Genomic DNA, 15621 nt, shown 5'->3' with positions numbered 1-15621 from the left:
TCAATATAGTGAAATGTAAAGTATTGTATGTAGGAAGCAAAAACCCGAGGTACAGCTATATGATGGGAGGGATGTTATTGAGTGAAAATATGTAAGATACAAGCCGAATATCCAAAATTAATAGCCACACTAAATGATATTCATATAATGCTATCAGAAATCCAGTGCTACACCTTCTTCATTTGTGAAAACGGTAAAGACCTCAGTGTTTCCCAGGGTAAAACCTGTGAAACAAACTATGCCAATAATAATATTGACATAGAGAAATACATCCTTGGTCTTGTATTTTACCGTTACACTTAGCTCTTATATTTTCAGCTTTTTAACGTTTTATTAGCTTTTGTACTTTTTACTAACTTTTATATTTTTATAGAGAAGTAAACACTTATCTTGTTGCCTTCTAATAGCTCAAAATCACTGCAGCCGCAGTTTTAGCGGTATCCATATGCCGCTTTTCAACAATTTCAGATTTGTTCAATTATATCCCAACAGGCCCTGTTTCGCCCTACGGCTGCATCAGGGGATTTATTTTTTAATATGAGCTACTGCTTCAATGATTTTCTCCCAGCGAAATGGCGGCTCGGCGTTATTTCGCTGGGAGAAAATCATTGAAGCAGTAGCTCATATTAAAAAATAAATCCCCTGATGCAGCCGTAGGGCGAAACAGGGCCTGTTGGGATATAATTGAACAAATCTGAAATTGTTGAAAAGCGGCATATGGATACCGCTAAAACTGCGGCTGCAGTGATTTTGAGCTATTAGAAGGCAACAAGATAAGTGTTTACTTCTCTATAAAAATATAAAAGTTAGTAAAAAGTACAAAAGCTAATAAAACGTTAAAAAGCTGAAAATATAAGAGCTAAGTGTAACGGTAAAATACAAGACCAAGGATGTATTTCTCTATGTCAATATTATTATTGGCATAGTTTGTTTCACAGGTTTTACCTGGGAAACACTGAGGTCTTTACCGTTTTCACAAATGAAGAAGGTGTAGCACTGGATTTCTGATAGCATTATATGAATATCATTTAGTGTGGCTATTAATTGAGTGAAAGTACCCAGCAATGTTCCCTCTAAGGATTGATGAGGTGTGTGCAAAAAAAAATATGCATGAGCGACAAGTTACATATTCCACAAATTTATGAGCAGGCACGGAGGATGCATTTTTAAACAAATGTAGTTTATCCTTGTACTCCTTATGTATTTTTAATCATCTATGGATATGTTTGTATGTTTATTGTTCAAATGGTTTTATTTATTTCCCAAAATTTATTTTTGTTATACACATTGAAAATATTTGATATTGCATTTAAATCAAAATCTCAATAAACTTGAAACTTGAAACGAGTGCCCATGAGATTGTGGGAGGGTTAAATACTCAAAACTTAGAAGAATAACAATTTACTTAAAGTTTTTGCTTCGCCAGCTTTCTGGTATCTTTACATAATGCAGTGGTGTACCTAGCATATGTAACACCCGGGGCCCATCATTTTTTGGCACCCCCCCCATCTGTCCGAAAAACATGATTTTTAGTAACAAGCCACCCGTCACACATGAGTATCTAAGAAAAGGCAGCATCTTACATATTGCAGTGAACAGTACATCAATACACCCATTATAAAACTAAACAAGCCAGACCAGCACAGATCAATCCTACACCGTCAATCCTAACAGAAAACTATGTCTTTCGAACACACAGAACACACCTTCGCCTATTATGGAATATGTAATCACAAACTAACCCCTCCCTCTTTTACAAAACTGTAGTGTGGATTTTAGCTACGGAGGTAACAGCTCTGATGCTCATAGAATTCTGAGCATCAGAGCTGCTACCACCACGGCTGGTGCTAAAAAACGCTTCACAGTTTTGTAAAAGGGGGGATAAAATAAAAATACATAGACAAAGGTTAAATTGAACCAGCAAGAAGCTGGACTCTGCATACAATGCTTCACAGAAACAGTGACACATGTCTCCTAAAGCAATAAATAAATAGAAATTTTTTTTTCTACCTTTGTCTTCTGTGGTTTCTGCTTTCCTCATCTTCTTGTAACTCTCTTCCTTCCATCCACTGTCTGCCGTCTCTCTTCCCCTATATGGCATTTTCTCTCCTTCTATGCCCCTTCCAGAAACTGTATGCCTCCCCCTTTCATCTCTCCTTTCACCCCCATTGGTCTGGCATCTCTCTCCTCTCCTTCCCTCTCCCACACCTCTCCTCTGCAATCCCTTTCCCTTTTTTCCCTCATTTCCCTTTTCAATTTATTTTCTGCATCTGTCTAGATTATGTTCTTACTACCCTCTCATCAATGTCCTTTTTTACTGTCTACCTAAAGCTTGCCACCTCTTTCCCTCACCCCAGTGTTTCCCTAACTCAATCCTTTTCTCCCCATCATGTGCCCTCCTTTTATTTATCCCCTCCTTCCATCATGTACCCTCTTTCTTCAACCCTTCCATCTAGTACCTTCTCCTCTCTCTGTCCACTTCCATCCAGCATCTGCTCCCCTCTTTCTCTCCTCCCATTTCCTTCTGGCATTTGCTGCCTTATCTCTCCCATCTGCACTTCCATCCAGCATAGGCTCCCCACTACCATCCAATGTCTGCCCTTTCTCCCTCCATCCACCCCTCTTCAATCAGCATCTTCCCCCTTTCTTTCCCTCCAATATCCTTCCCCCTTATGTCTCTCCCCTTTCTCTGTACATCAATTCCATCAGCACCACCCTTCCATACCACCCTGCCCCTTTTCTTTCCCTCCACCACTCTTCCATTCCAGCAGTCCTGCTCCTTTCTCTCCCTTCATGCAGCAAGGTCCCACGATGGAGACGTCTAACCTCGGCCTGCCCCGGAACTCTTACTGCAGCAGCCGCCCGTCTAGGCAGGAACAGGAAGTGACTGTTGCAGTAAGAGTTCCGGGTCAGGCCGAGGTTAGACGTCTCCACTGATGGATACAGCGCCGCCGCTATAACATTTAAAATAATAGCGATCCGGGGGGGGGGGAGTCCGGAGCTGCAGGGGAGAGTGTTGCGGTACCCAGCTGGAGGGAGAAGGAAGATGAGGGAGGAAATGAAAGGAGATGCATCTTAGGCGATCAGGGCAGACCGCCGCCGCTTCGTGTGTGCGCTGTGACGAGAAACTTGTGCGCTGCAATGTAATATTTTGTGCGCCAGCGCACGCCAGCGCAGCTTAGCGGGAACACTGGACTACCCAGGAAAGGGACTTGAGGGTAATAGTGGATAAGACAATGAAGCCGTTGGCACAGTGCACAGCGGCCGCAAAGAGAGCGAATAGAATGCTAGGTATAATCAAGAAGGGTATTACAACCAGATCGAAAGAAGTTATCCTGCCGTTGTATCGGGCGATGGTGCATCCGCATCTGGAGTACTGCGTCCAATATTGGTCGCCATACCTTAAGAAGGATATGGCGATACTTGAGAGGGTTCAGATGAGAGCGACACGTTTGATAAAGGGTATGGAAAACCTTTCATACACTGAGAGATTGGAGAAACTGGGGCTCTTTTCCCTGGAGAAGAGGAGAATTAGAGGGGATATGATAGAGACTTACAAGATCATGAAGGGCATAGGTAAAGTGGAGAGGGACAGGTTCTTCAAACTTTTGAAAACTACAAGAACGAGAGGGCATTTGGTAAAGTTGAAAGAGGACAGATTCAAAACCAATGCTAGGAAGTTTTTTTTTTTACCCAACGGGTGGTGGACACCTGGAATGCGCTTCTAGAGGGCGGGATAGGACAGAGTACGGTATTAGGGTTCAAGAAGGGATTGGACAATTTTCTGAAGGAAAAGGGGATAGAGGGATACAGATAGAGAACTACTACACAGGTTCTGGACCTGTTGGGCCGCCGTGCGAGCGGACTGCTAGGCGCGATGGACCTCTGGTCTGACCCAGCAGAGGCACTTCTTATGTTCTTATGTTAATGGCCAGCGGAGAGCAGTGCTCTGCATGTGCTGGGGACTTCCCAGGGGGTAGGGGGCGCCAGGCTCTGGCCCTGGCCCTGCTCTGCTGTTTACACAAGGGAAATTTTCCTGCGCTTGAGCAATCCGCGGGTCTGGCTGCAAAGGAATCCTTGGAGGATGCAACCCCAGAGCCTTAGTCAGGGGCGGGGGCTCGCAGACTGATCTTTTGGGGGGAACTATTCTGGCCAAGCCCCTCCCAATCAAAGCACTGCTGCTGGGACCATGGAACAAGAGGTTGGGGCCAATCTCCCTCCATTTCCCCCTGAATTTGTATTAACTGCTGTACTAGGCTTTCCTGCTTCGGCAAGCCAAGATCTCTCAGGGATCTGGTAGGGGGGTTTGGTGTCCCTGTTGGGGCCTGCTTTGCCTTTTCCTTCACAGATGCTTCCCTCTGAGCCTGAGTTGTCACATGAGGATCCCACGTCAAAGCGCAGGAAATTGGATAGGACCCTTAATTTAGTGTCAGGTTTGCCAGTGTCTCCTGGTTCCTCTCAGGCTGCAGGTTCCCTGGCCTCTACACCTGCCTCCTTCTGGGATGAATTGGAGGAGGGGGAGCCGACCCCTGAGGTAGCCATTGATCCCATCACCGTGCAAGTTTTTCACAGGGATAAACTGTCCTCCTGTATTGTGAGGGCTCTGGAAGCTCTTTCCATTTCCTCCCCTGAAGCTTCATATGATTGCAGCTAATCCCAAGGACAATCCAGGAAATGATCTCAGCGCAGTGGGACACTCCGAATGCATGTTTGAAAGTGGCGAGGGCAATGTCTTGCTTCTATCTCATCTGTAACAGGAGTTGGAGAATCTCAAATGGCTTAATGTGGATTCTTTGGTGGCAGCAGTGACAAAGAAGATGGCTCCCAGTAGAAGGAGACATTGCTCTTAAGGATTCTCAGGATCATAAACTAGAATCTTCCTTGGAGCTGTCCTTTGAGGCATTTATCCCTGCAAGCAGCGATCTGCAGTTTGTATGCGTCTTGGCCCTGCCTTAGTTGGGTCTAGCAGTCAGTGGATACCTTGTCGGAGTCTGGTTCTTCAGGTCTTCCAGAGCTGCCTGATATTGAGACAGGGTTGGCCTATTTGGTGGACTCACTCTATGACTTGGTCTGTACGTCAGCTAAACAGATGGTCCTGGAAGTTATTTTGTGGTGGTTCTGACATTGTCACTGAGCGTCAGAGCAGCCTGTAAGCAACAACTGACTAAGCTTCCTTTTAGAGGGAAGCTTCTATTTGGAGAGGATTTGGAAAATTTGATGAAGGCCTTAGGGGACTCTAAGACACAATGTCTTTCCAAGGATAGGTCTAGAGAGTCAGCTTGGCCGGCCCAAGTCTGGACCCATTTTTGGAACCCTTAAGAGGTTTCACCTTGTACTGTTTCAGTCTTTTCAGCGGTCACACTTCCAGCCCAAGCAGTCCTTTCATTCAGACAAGCATGCTGTTGCTGCCCACAGATGTACCGCCCCTGCCCCACACCCTTCACAATGGTTTACTCTCTGGCCTCTTGCATCGGGGAACAGCCATCCCTCTTTCTTGGGGAGTGGGCCAAAATTATTTCAGTCTGGTGGGTCTTGGAAATTATCCAGAAAGCTTACAAGGTAGAGTTGGTCACCCTTATCACATATTTTTTCTTGGAGCCCACTTGTGGGACTTCTGCCAAATGAGGCGGTTCTGCAGGGGCTTTGCTTGCTCTAGAATTTAGGAGCTGTGGCTCCAGTGCCAGTGGGTAAGATATTCTGTCTACTTTGTCATTCCTAAGAAGGGGGGCTCGTTTCCAGCCTGTTCTTGACCTGAAGCAGGTCAATGCATTCCTTCAAGTGCAGTATCTTCAGATGGAAACTTTGGAGTCTGTGATTGAAGCAGTTCAGCTAGAGGAATTCCTGACATCATTGGATCTGAAGGAGGCTTACATGCACATCCCAATTTAGACTCCTCAATGGTTCCTCCATTTTGCGGTTTTGGACATTACTTCCAGTTCAGAACAATATTATTTGATCTATTGAATGTGCCGCAAACCTTATTCAAGATCATGGTGGTAGTGGCGGCATTTCTCTACAGAGAGGGAATCTGGGTTCAACCCTACCTGGACGACTGGTTGATCAGAGCCTCTTCAATCTCGGACAGCCACCGGGTCACCTCCAGAGTGATTTCCTTCCTACCTACAGAGACCCTAGTTTGCATTGTCAAACCGGTCAAAAGCCATCTAGAGCCAACTCAGTGCTTGGAGTACCTGAGCGCAGTGTTCAACATGGCATGCGGCTGTGTATTTTTTTCAGAACCCCAGAGTCAAGCTCTGGGAGCAGATTGTTAGCTTTTGTGGTCGCCCAGGCACTGGCAGTGAAACTCGAAGTTGTTCTGTGGGCCAGAACACACATGCATCTATTGCAACAGTTTGTCTTGTCCCATTGGTCACTGGTATCTCAGGATTATAATATTCATCTGTTCTAATGGATGCCAGCCTCTCTGACTGAGGTGCCCATTGTCATTTCTACATTCAGGGTGTGTGAAGTCAGAAGGAGTACAGCTGGTCAATCAACTGCCTAGAACTATGAGCAGTGCGTTTGGCCTTGGCATTTCAATTCTTGCTCGAGGAACACTAGTTTGGGTGCTTTCAGAGAGTGTATCTGTGGTAGCCTATGTCAATCGGCAGGGTGACACTCACAGCGACCGCTTGGCGGAAGAGGCACATCTTCTCTTCCTCTGTGCAGAGTGTCTTCATCCGCTCTCGGCATCCTTGAGAAGCAGCTCTTCACACCCTCGTCATCGGCCTCCTCATCTCCGGAGCACAGAGCGGCACCGAAAGTACTGGCGAAAAAGCAAGCGGTACCGGTGCAATCTCTTGAGGACAAAATTGCAGCAATAATGCAAGTCCAATTATGGGAGCAGTTACAACTCTTACTCCCTGCCGGCCCGGTCTGAGCCTTTGTTATCGGCATCGACCCTTGCGGCACCGGTTTGCTCTGATTCTTGGTTACCGACACCGACCCTTATGGCTCCGGTTCGGTCTGAGCCTGTCTTATCGGCACCGACTTTTGCAGAACTGGTGTCTATGGTTGTGCCACCTCAGCAAAGGTCTTCTTCGATGCCGCCGGTTCAGGGTTCGATGTCGGAGCCAATTCGACATCGTTCTGCCCATACCTCCCCTGACACGATGTCGGTCAGATCAGGGAAATCGATGCGGAAGACACCGGGTTCTCGAGATCAGTTACCACCAGTACGGGACTCAGATCTCTGGGAAGCCTCTGAAGAGCCTATTTTGACAGATGATGAGGCTTCTTCTGACGAAGAAGACCGGAGGACTGAGACCCATCTTGGATCTCAGAGATCTCAACAAATTTCTGGTGAAGGAGAAGCTCAGGATGTTGTCAATTGCGCTTCTTTATCCTCTCTTCAATCAGAACGACTGGCTATGCTCCCTAGATCTCAAGGAAGCTTACACACAAATACCTATTCATCCGGCTTCCAGGAAGTACCTCAGGTTTCAAATCAATCATTGCCATTACTAATACAAGGTACTCCCCTTCGGCCTGGCATCTTCTCCCAGAGTATTCACAAAGTGCCTGGTTGTAGTGGCCGCATCTCTCCGTTCACACAGCCTTCAAGTCTTTCCTTACCTAGACGACTGGTTGATCAAGGCTGTTTCATCCCAGAAAGTGGTCCAAGCAACATCTCAGACCATTTCTTTTCTTCAGATTCTGGGATTCGAGGGATTCGAAGTCAACGTCCCCAAATCACATCTCATTCCGACTCAGCATCTTCAGTTCATTGGGGCAATCCTGGACACGACTCTCATGAGAACATTCCTTCCACCAGATTGTCTTCAGACTCTCATCCGTCTCTGTCAGCAATTGCTTCCACTTCAAACTATCTCTGCCAGACACATGATGGTTCTTCTAGGCCACATGGCTTCCACTGTCCATGTCACGCCATTTTCAAGATTCCATCTGCACACTCCTCAGTGGATTCTGGCTTCTCAGTGGTCTCAGGCGACGGATCATCTTTCACAGCACATATCTGTGACATTGTCTCTTCTGCACTCGCTTCAATGGTGGTTGACCTCCTCCAATCTTTCCAGAAGTCTTCTTTTTCACTTGCCTCCTCATCACAAAATTATCATGACAGACGTGTCTCCTTATGCTTGGGGGGCACACATGGATGATCTGCAGATTCAGGGTCTTTGGACTGCCAGGGAGCGAAAATTCCACATCAATTTCCTGGAACTCAGAGCGATGTTTTATGCCCTCAAGGCATTTCAACATCTTCCCTGCCTTCAAGTCCTCCTCCTTTGCACGGACAATCAAGTAGCTATGTACTACATCAACAAGCAAGGAGGCATGGGCTCTCTCCTGTTGTGTCAGGAGGCCCAAAAAATTTGGACTTGGGCGACAGCTCACAATCTGTTTTTGAAGGCTGTCTACATTCAAGGAGAGCAGAATTCCCTAGCAGACAACCTCAGCAGAATAATTCAACCTCATAAATGGACTCTCGACTCTGCAACTCTCCAGTCCGTATTTGCTCAAAGGGGCACTCCACAGGTGGACTTATTCGCAGCCCCTCACAATCACCAGTTGCCCCAGTTTTGCTCCAGTCTTTTCTCTCCTCTCCGTCTGGCGGCCGATGCTTTTCTTCTGGATTGGATGGGTCATTTTCTATATGCCTTCCCTCCACTACTTCTCACTTTGAGAACTCTGTTCAAGCTGAAGAGAGAAGCAGCCACCATGATTCTGATTGCTCCACGGTGGCCCAGGCAACATTGGTTCTCCCTTCTTCTTCAACTCAGTTCCAAGGAACCCATACTTCTTCCAGTATTTCCTACTCTGTTTACTCAGAATCAGGAATCGCTTCTGCATCCCAACCTGCAGTCTCTACACCTGACAGTTTGGTTTCTCTCGGGCTGAGTTCCTCTCAAACTCTCCTTTCTCAGTCTGACCATCAGATTATTGATGCCTCCAGGAAACTGGCCTAAAGCAATGTTACCAACAAAAGTGGACTCGGTTTTCTTCCTGGAGTCTTCTTCATCATCATGATCCAACTTCCTTGGCAGTGGAATTGGTGTTGGATTATCTATGTTCTCTGTCTGACTCTGGACTTAAGTTGACATCCATTAGAGTCCATCTTAGTGCTATTACTCTTTATCATGCACCAGTACAAGGAAAACCTCTTACTGCTCATCCTTTGGTCTCTAGATTCATGAAAGGGCTTTTCAATGTGAAACCACTTCTCAAGCCTCCACCTGTCGTCTGGGACCTTAATGTGGTTCTTTCCAGTCTGATGAAACCGCCATTTGAACCAATGGCCTCAGCTCATCTCAAATTTCTCACCTGGAAAGTAGTCTTTCTTATTGCTCTCACCTCTGCCAGAAGGGGCAGTGAGTTACAAGCACTAGTAGCAGATCCACCCTTCACGGTTTTCCATCATGATAAGGTGGTTCTACATACACATCCAAAATTTCTTCCAAAAGTTGTCTCTGACTTTCATCTCAATCAGTTGATTGTCTTACCAGTATTTTTTCCTAGGCCTCATTCTCATCCTGGAGAAGCAGCCTTGCATACTTTGGACTGAAAATGAGCTTTGGCTTATTACCTTAATCGCACAAAGCCTCACAGAGCTTCTCCCCAACTATTCATTTCTTTTGATCCAAACAAGATGGGGCATCCAGTTTCCAAAAGAACGATTTCGAACTGGCTAGCTGCCTGCATCTCGTTCTAACACTGACACTGGAGAGCCATGTCACAGCCCATAAAGTTAGAGCTATGGCAGCTTCTGTGGCTTTCCTTAAATCTACTCCTATTGAGGAAATCTGTAGAGCTACCACCTGGTCCTCAGTTCATACCTTCACTTCTCACTATTGTATAGAGTCATTCTCCATGCGGGATGGGCACTTCAGCCAATCTGTATTACAAAATTTATTTTCCTAATGGCCAACTTTCCCACCATCCCATTCTGTTAGCTTGAAGGTCACCCATCAGTGAGAATATGCTGCCTGCTTATCCTGGGATAAAGCACAGTTACTTACCATAACAGGTGTTATCAGGAACAGCAGGCAGATATTCTCACAACCTACCCACCTCCCTGGGTTGGCTTCTTAGCTGGCTTATCTTAACTGAGGGACCGCACACCTACATCGAGCGGGAAGGCACTCGCGCATGCACGGTGCGGGATAGCCAGAACTTTCTAAGTTCTTAGAGTGCAATTCACTCTAAAGTGTCCATACCGGGGCTCCTTCGGTGCCATCACCCATCAGTGAGAATATCTGCCTGCTGTCTCTGGATAACACCTGTTACGGTAAGTAACTGTGCTTTTTGTTTTATTTTTACGTTTTCTTTGTTAAATCCATATTAAAGGTAAATACAAGATTAATATACAAAATTTATATAAGCATCTACTCTGAGTGGAGCAGAAAGAGACAGGTTATGCAAACTTCAAAGCAATATTTTCTATTCTAATAAAAAAAAAAAAAAAAAAAAGATTTCTTCCTTGCACTTAAATAGATTTTTTTCTCTCTGCACACTTTGAAGTCAGCTGGTCACTTTCAGAGTGAATTATTACCCAGTTACCTTTCAGTCTTCTCTTATTTTATAGGCCGATCTATTAAGGCTTGCATATCCCCTTATAAATTTCTTTGTCTACTACTATGTGGATTCTCATACATACTACAAATCTTGTTTGAAGCCTTCTATCTATCTTTAGAATTCCTTCAACTAGCATAACAGGTTGACAAGGTGACGGCAAAAGCTAGGTTCCATATGGAGAGGTATGGCTAGTAGGAAAAAGGAAGTATTGATGACGCTGTATAAGACTTTGGTGAGACCTCATTTAGAATATTGTGTACAATTCTGGAGGCTGCACCTTCAAAAAGATATAAAAAGGATGAAATCGGTCCAGAGGAAGGCTACTAAAATGCTATGTGGTCTTCATCAAAAGGCATATGGGGACAGACTTAAAGATCTCAATCTGTATACTTTGGAGGAAAGGCGGGAGAGGGTAGATATGATAGAGACGTTTAAATACCTACATAATGTAAATGCGCATGAGTTGAGTCTCTTTTTGAAAGGAAACTCTGCAATGAGAGGGCATAGGATGAAGCTAAGAGGTGATAGGCTCCAAAGTAATCTAAGAACATAAGGAAATACTTTTTTACAGAAAGGGTGGTAGATGCATGGAACAGACTCCCAGAACATAAGAACATAAGCAATGCCTCCACTGGGTCAGACCCGAGGTCCATCGTGCCCAGCAGTCCGCGCACGCGGCGGCATAACAGGTCCAGGTAGTGGAGATAGAGACTGTGTCTGAATTCAAAAGGACCTGGGATAGGCACGTGGGATCTCTCGGAGAGAGAAAGAGATAAGGGTTACTGCGGATGGGCAGACTAGATGGGCCATTTGGCCTTTTATCTGCCATCATGTTTCTATATAACATCTAAAATTATTTTCTATAGCTGATAGTATTATTTTTATAACTCATTCCCCTAGTTGGCTTCTTAGCTTTATTATAGGTCTTGTAAGCCAATGTTGGGGCAGGAAGACATTGGCACGCACGCGGTACAGGCAGTGCCTTAAAAAATTTAGTGACAGTGCACTCGATAGTGTTTGTACTGGTTTATGTGGATGGTGTTGCACTACATGTGAGAAAAACATGCCTGCTTGTCCTCTGAGAACACCTGCTACAGATAAGTATCTTTGGGTTTTCTTCAAGGTATTAGAGTTTCATGGGCAAAATACATTAAAGACTCTAAATTGCTAAAAGTATTTCTGTTATATACAGGCTTACCATATAGCTTAAGACTAAAAGGGACAAGCTTTAGGTTTTACTTCATTTCAACCAGAATGATGTCCTGCATTTCTTAAGAAATCTATAAGTGAAATTAAAACTACATTTCCCTGAATGTAACTGGTAAAAACAGAACTGTCCTTAATGTATGTACATATGTATCAGTGATACCCTGAAAAATATAATGTAGAATTTTCTTTCTTTCTTTTGAAAAACAGTGGGAATACTGCTGTGATACAATTTTCTATTTGTTAACTTTTATTTTGTGTGTACTCTCCCCACCTTTTTTTTTTTCTTTGACACCAGGTATTGGGAAGAATGTGATCTGTGAAAAAGCTGCTACTTCAGTGGATGCCTTCCGAATGGTTACAGCAGCTCGCTATTACCCTAAGCTCATGAGCATTGTTGGGAATGCCCTCCGTTTCTTACCGGCTTTTGTCAAAATGAAGCAGTTGATTGAAGAGCAGTACATTGGTAATGTGTTGATCTGCGATGTTCGGGTTTATTGGGGGAGCCTGCTCAGCAACAAATACAATTGGATCTGTGATGAGCTAATGGGTGGAGGTGGGCTTCATACTATGGGCACTTACATTATAGATCTTTTGACTCATCTAACTAGTAGAAAAGCTGAGAAGGTCCATGGCTTGCTTAAAACATTTGTGAAGCAGAATGCAGCAATAAGTGGAATCCGGCATGTCACAAGTGATGACTTTTGCTTCTTCCAAATGCTGATGACAGGAGGCGTTTGTAGCACTGTGACTCTCAATTTTAACATGCCAGGTGCTTTTATTCATGAAGTTATGATTGTAGGTTCTGCGGGGCGCCTCATAGCACGTGGAACCAGCTTGTATGGACAGAAAAATACAGCTGTACAAGAGGAACTCTTGCTTGCTGATTCTTTAACCATTAGCACTGTGAGTCTACTGGAGAAGGATTTTAAAGACATTCCACTGCTTTACCTTAAAGGCATGGTATACATGGTCCAGGCATTGCGGCAGTCCTTCCAGGATCAAGATGACCGTCGAACTTGGGATCACAAACCAGTTGCCATGGCAGCTTCCTTTGAAGATGGTCTCTATATGCAAAGTGTGGTGGATGCTATTAAAAAATCCAATAGGTCTGGTGAATGGGAGGTCGTGGATATCATGAGTGAAGAGCCAGATGCCAACCAAAATCTCTGTGAGGCACTGCAACGAAATAACCTATAAGCTATTGCAATTTTCTTATATTTCTAATTACATTTAAATATGGCAGTAGCAAATAGAAATCATCAACTCTTAAGTCATGGAGATTGGCAGATTGATGCAAAGTTGTGCTCTATGCTTAGATTGTTCTGATTTATCAATGAAACTGTCACTATTTTTGGTGGGATAAGGTGAGAGAGTAAAACTGGAACAATTTTTGCATTGGACCAAATTTTCAATAAATTCTGCATAACTTTTTTCATAGCTCACATATAAATTTCTCTTATACAGGGGGTGTTGAAAAATTCTCAGCCCAACCAAGAAGGGAATTATATGGAGTCCTGAAACTTACAAGTTATTCCACATATTCACCCCTAAATTCAACACACTTGGCACATCGTGTCTGAAGTTTCTATAACCCTTCCAAAAATACTTGTATTTTGTTTTAATACAGAATTTGTTAGGGCTGTACATTGATTAAAAGTTTTAATCATGCAGTCAATTGCATAAAATGCCCCCTCACATTTCCTCCTGTATAATGCAATATATACATAGCACAATTCAATATGCACTCCAGGCCTCAGCACCACAACTCCACCGCTCTCACAACTTTGTATAGCGGAAAGAATTATGTGTATCTTCGTCACTGGTCTGTCTAATTTAATATATTATTTGGCTTAACTTCAAATTTAATTTTAACTGGTTTTTGTTTTTAAAATCCACATTGCTCTTAAAACTAATGTGAGTCTGATCACTGAAGTGGCCACAGGGGACCCTTGAAACAGCACTTGTTGCAAAACATGTCAAGTCTGCTTCTCCCGGATTAAGTTGATTTAAAAAGATAAGTGGTTTTAAAATAATACTGAAATACCATTTAGAAATGTGGGTTTTAAAAACAAAAAAAGTTAAAATTAAAATTGAAGTTAAGCCAAATATATTAAATTGTGATGAAGATACACATAATTCTTCCCGCTATACAAAATTGTGACAGCGGTGGAGTGGTGGTGCAGAGGCCTGAAAACATAAGGGGATAGAACTCAAATCTAAGTTGGATACACCTGGAGTGCATTTTGAATTGTGATATTGACTGAAGTTCCAGATACATTTGAGATAAAAATATCAACATTATTTTTCGATATATACATAGCAGAAATAAATTCTCAAAACTGACACATTTTAATTCATTTGTCCCATTGAAAGGTGATATATCAAATCCCATTACCCCCTTACCTTTGTTGTTGGATGATTTTATCTTTCTGATCTTCTTGTTTCGTATCTCTGGTTCTGCTTTCCTATGCTCTGTCTATTTGTTCTTTCTTTTTCTTTTTTTTCTCCTCTTCCTGCTCCTATATCTATCTTTCATGATCAACTTTTCTTCTATTTCATCTTCCTTTTCAAATCTGTTTAGTTTGTGTCTTTTTTCTTCCCTTCCTTGCCATTCATGGGTACCATCATCTCCCTCCTCTTCCTTTCCATCTCCTTCCATGGGTACCCTCTATTCCTTTCTCTCCTCCCTCCTCTTCCTCTTCCCACCAATCCACACTCACCATTTCTCTCCTTTCCTCCTCTGTCACCATCTCCCTTGTTTTCTCCATCCTTATTTCCAGAATCTGGCCCTCTTAATCATCACCCTACCCCCCTTCTGACTGCACATCTTTCTGCCAACAAATCATCCTGTGCTCCTACCCTATCTCCCTCCCTCTCCCTCTCTCTCACCCCATAGTCAGCATTCTCTCTTCTTCTCCTCCCGGTCAGGTATCTCTCTTCTTTCAACCTCCTACCTTCTCCCACCATGGTCTGGTCAAGTCTCTCTCCTTCCTCCCTCTCTCCCCCTGTGGTTGGGTCATTCTCTTTCCTTCCCTCCCTCCCTTTAACCTTTCATAGCCTGCTGGCAGTGCTAGTGATTAAAGCAAAGTACTGCTGGCAAGCTAACCAGCTCCAGTCTCTTGCAGTCTTGTCAGTCCCTGCTACACCGGAACAACTGATGAAACTGTTCTGATGTAGCAAGGACTGAAGAGGCTGTGAGGTACTGGAGCCAACTAGCTTGCTGGCAGTACTCTGCTTTAATCACTAGGGCTCTGCTTGAATTGCTAGTACTACCGGCAGGCTATGAAAGGTTAAAGGGAGGGAGGGGGAATGTAGTGGATCGCTGCGGCGTCAGGTGGCGGGCAGCAGTGGCCAAGGTGTAGGCAAATGACGGGTGGTGGCAAAGCAGCTCTCCAGGGGTGGGGGTGGAGTGGCAGTGGCGGCTCCAGTGGAGGTATTGCCTTATGGTGAGGTGAGCGCTGGGGCCAAATTCCAGTCCTTCACTCCATGCTGGCCCAGTCTCTCCTTTTAGAGCGTTTAGGGTGGGGACCACTCAGCAGAAATGATGAAAATCTCTCACATACATACATAGGAAGGGAACAGCAGGCTACCCCTTCTGCGTGTTGCTGCTGGCTGTCAGGTCTAAACAAAGGAAGTTAAGCCCTGATGTTATTTCTGTTTTTGGGTCCAGCAAAACCAGCAGCAGCACACAGAGGAAATACAGTGACCAGAACTGAACAAAGTACTCAAGGTGAAGTCGCCCCATGGATCAATTCCAGAGGCATTATAACATCCTTAATCTTTATTTACCATCCCTTTTCTAATATTTCTAAACATTTGATTTGCATTTTGAACTGCCGCTGCACATTGGGTGGAAGTTTTCAGCGTATTGTCCACCGC

At 44.3% G+C, this 15621-nt stretch overlaps 1 protein-coding gene across 7 annotated transcripts in view; it reads left to right on the top strand.

Moving 5' to 3' along the window:
- GFOD2 (glucose-fructose oxidoreductase domain containing 2) overlaps window positions 1-13795 on the top strand; it is a 191674-nt gene extending 177879 nt beyond the window's left edge. For all 7 annotated transcript variants that reach the window (XM_033943753.1, XM_033943746.1, XM_033943749.1 and 4 more), the window contains one exon: window positions 12038-13795. In XM_033943753.1, coding sequence (XP_033799644.1) covers window positions 12094-12939 — 846 coding nt within the window. In that variant the 5' untranslated portion in view covers window positions 12038-12093 and the 3' untranslated portion in view covers window positions 12940-13795. The remainder of the gene's footprint in view (window positions 1-12037) is intronic.
- Window positions 13796-15621: the final 1826 nt, after the last annotated feature.

This window comes from Geotrypetes seraphini, chromosome 4, assembly GCF_902459505.1.
Source record: "Geotrypetes seraphini chromosome 4, aGeoSer1.1, whole genome shotgun sequence".
Taxonomy (NCBI): Eukaryota; Metazoa; Chordata; class Amphibia; order Gymnophiona; family Dermophiidae; genus Geotrypetes; species Geotrypetes seraphini.
This window is presented reverse-complemented; position numbering and strand designations above follow the sequence as displayed.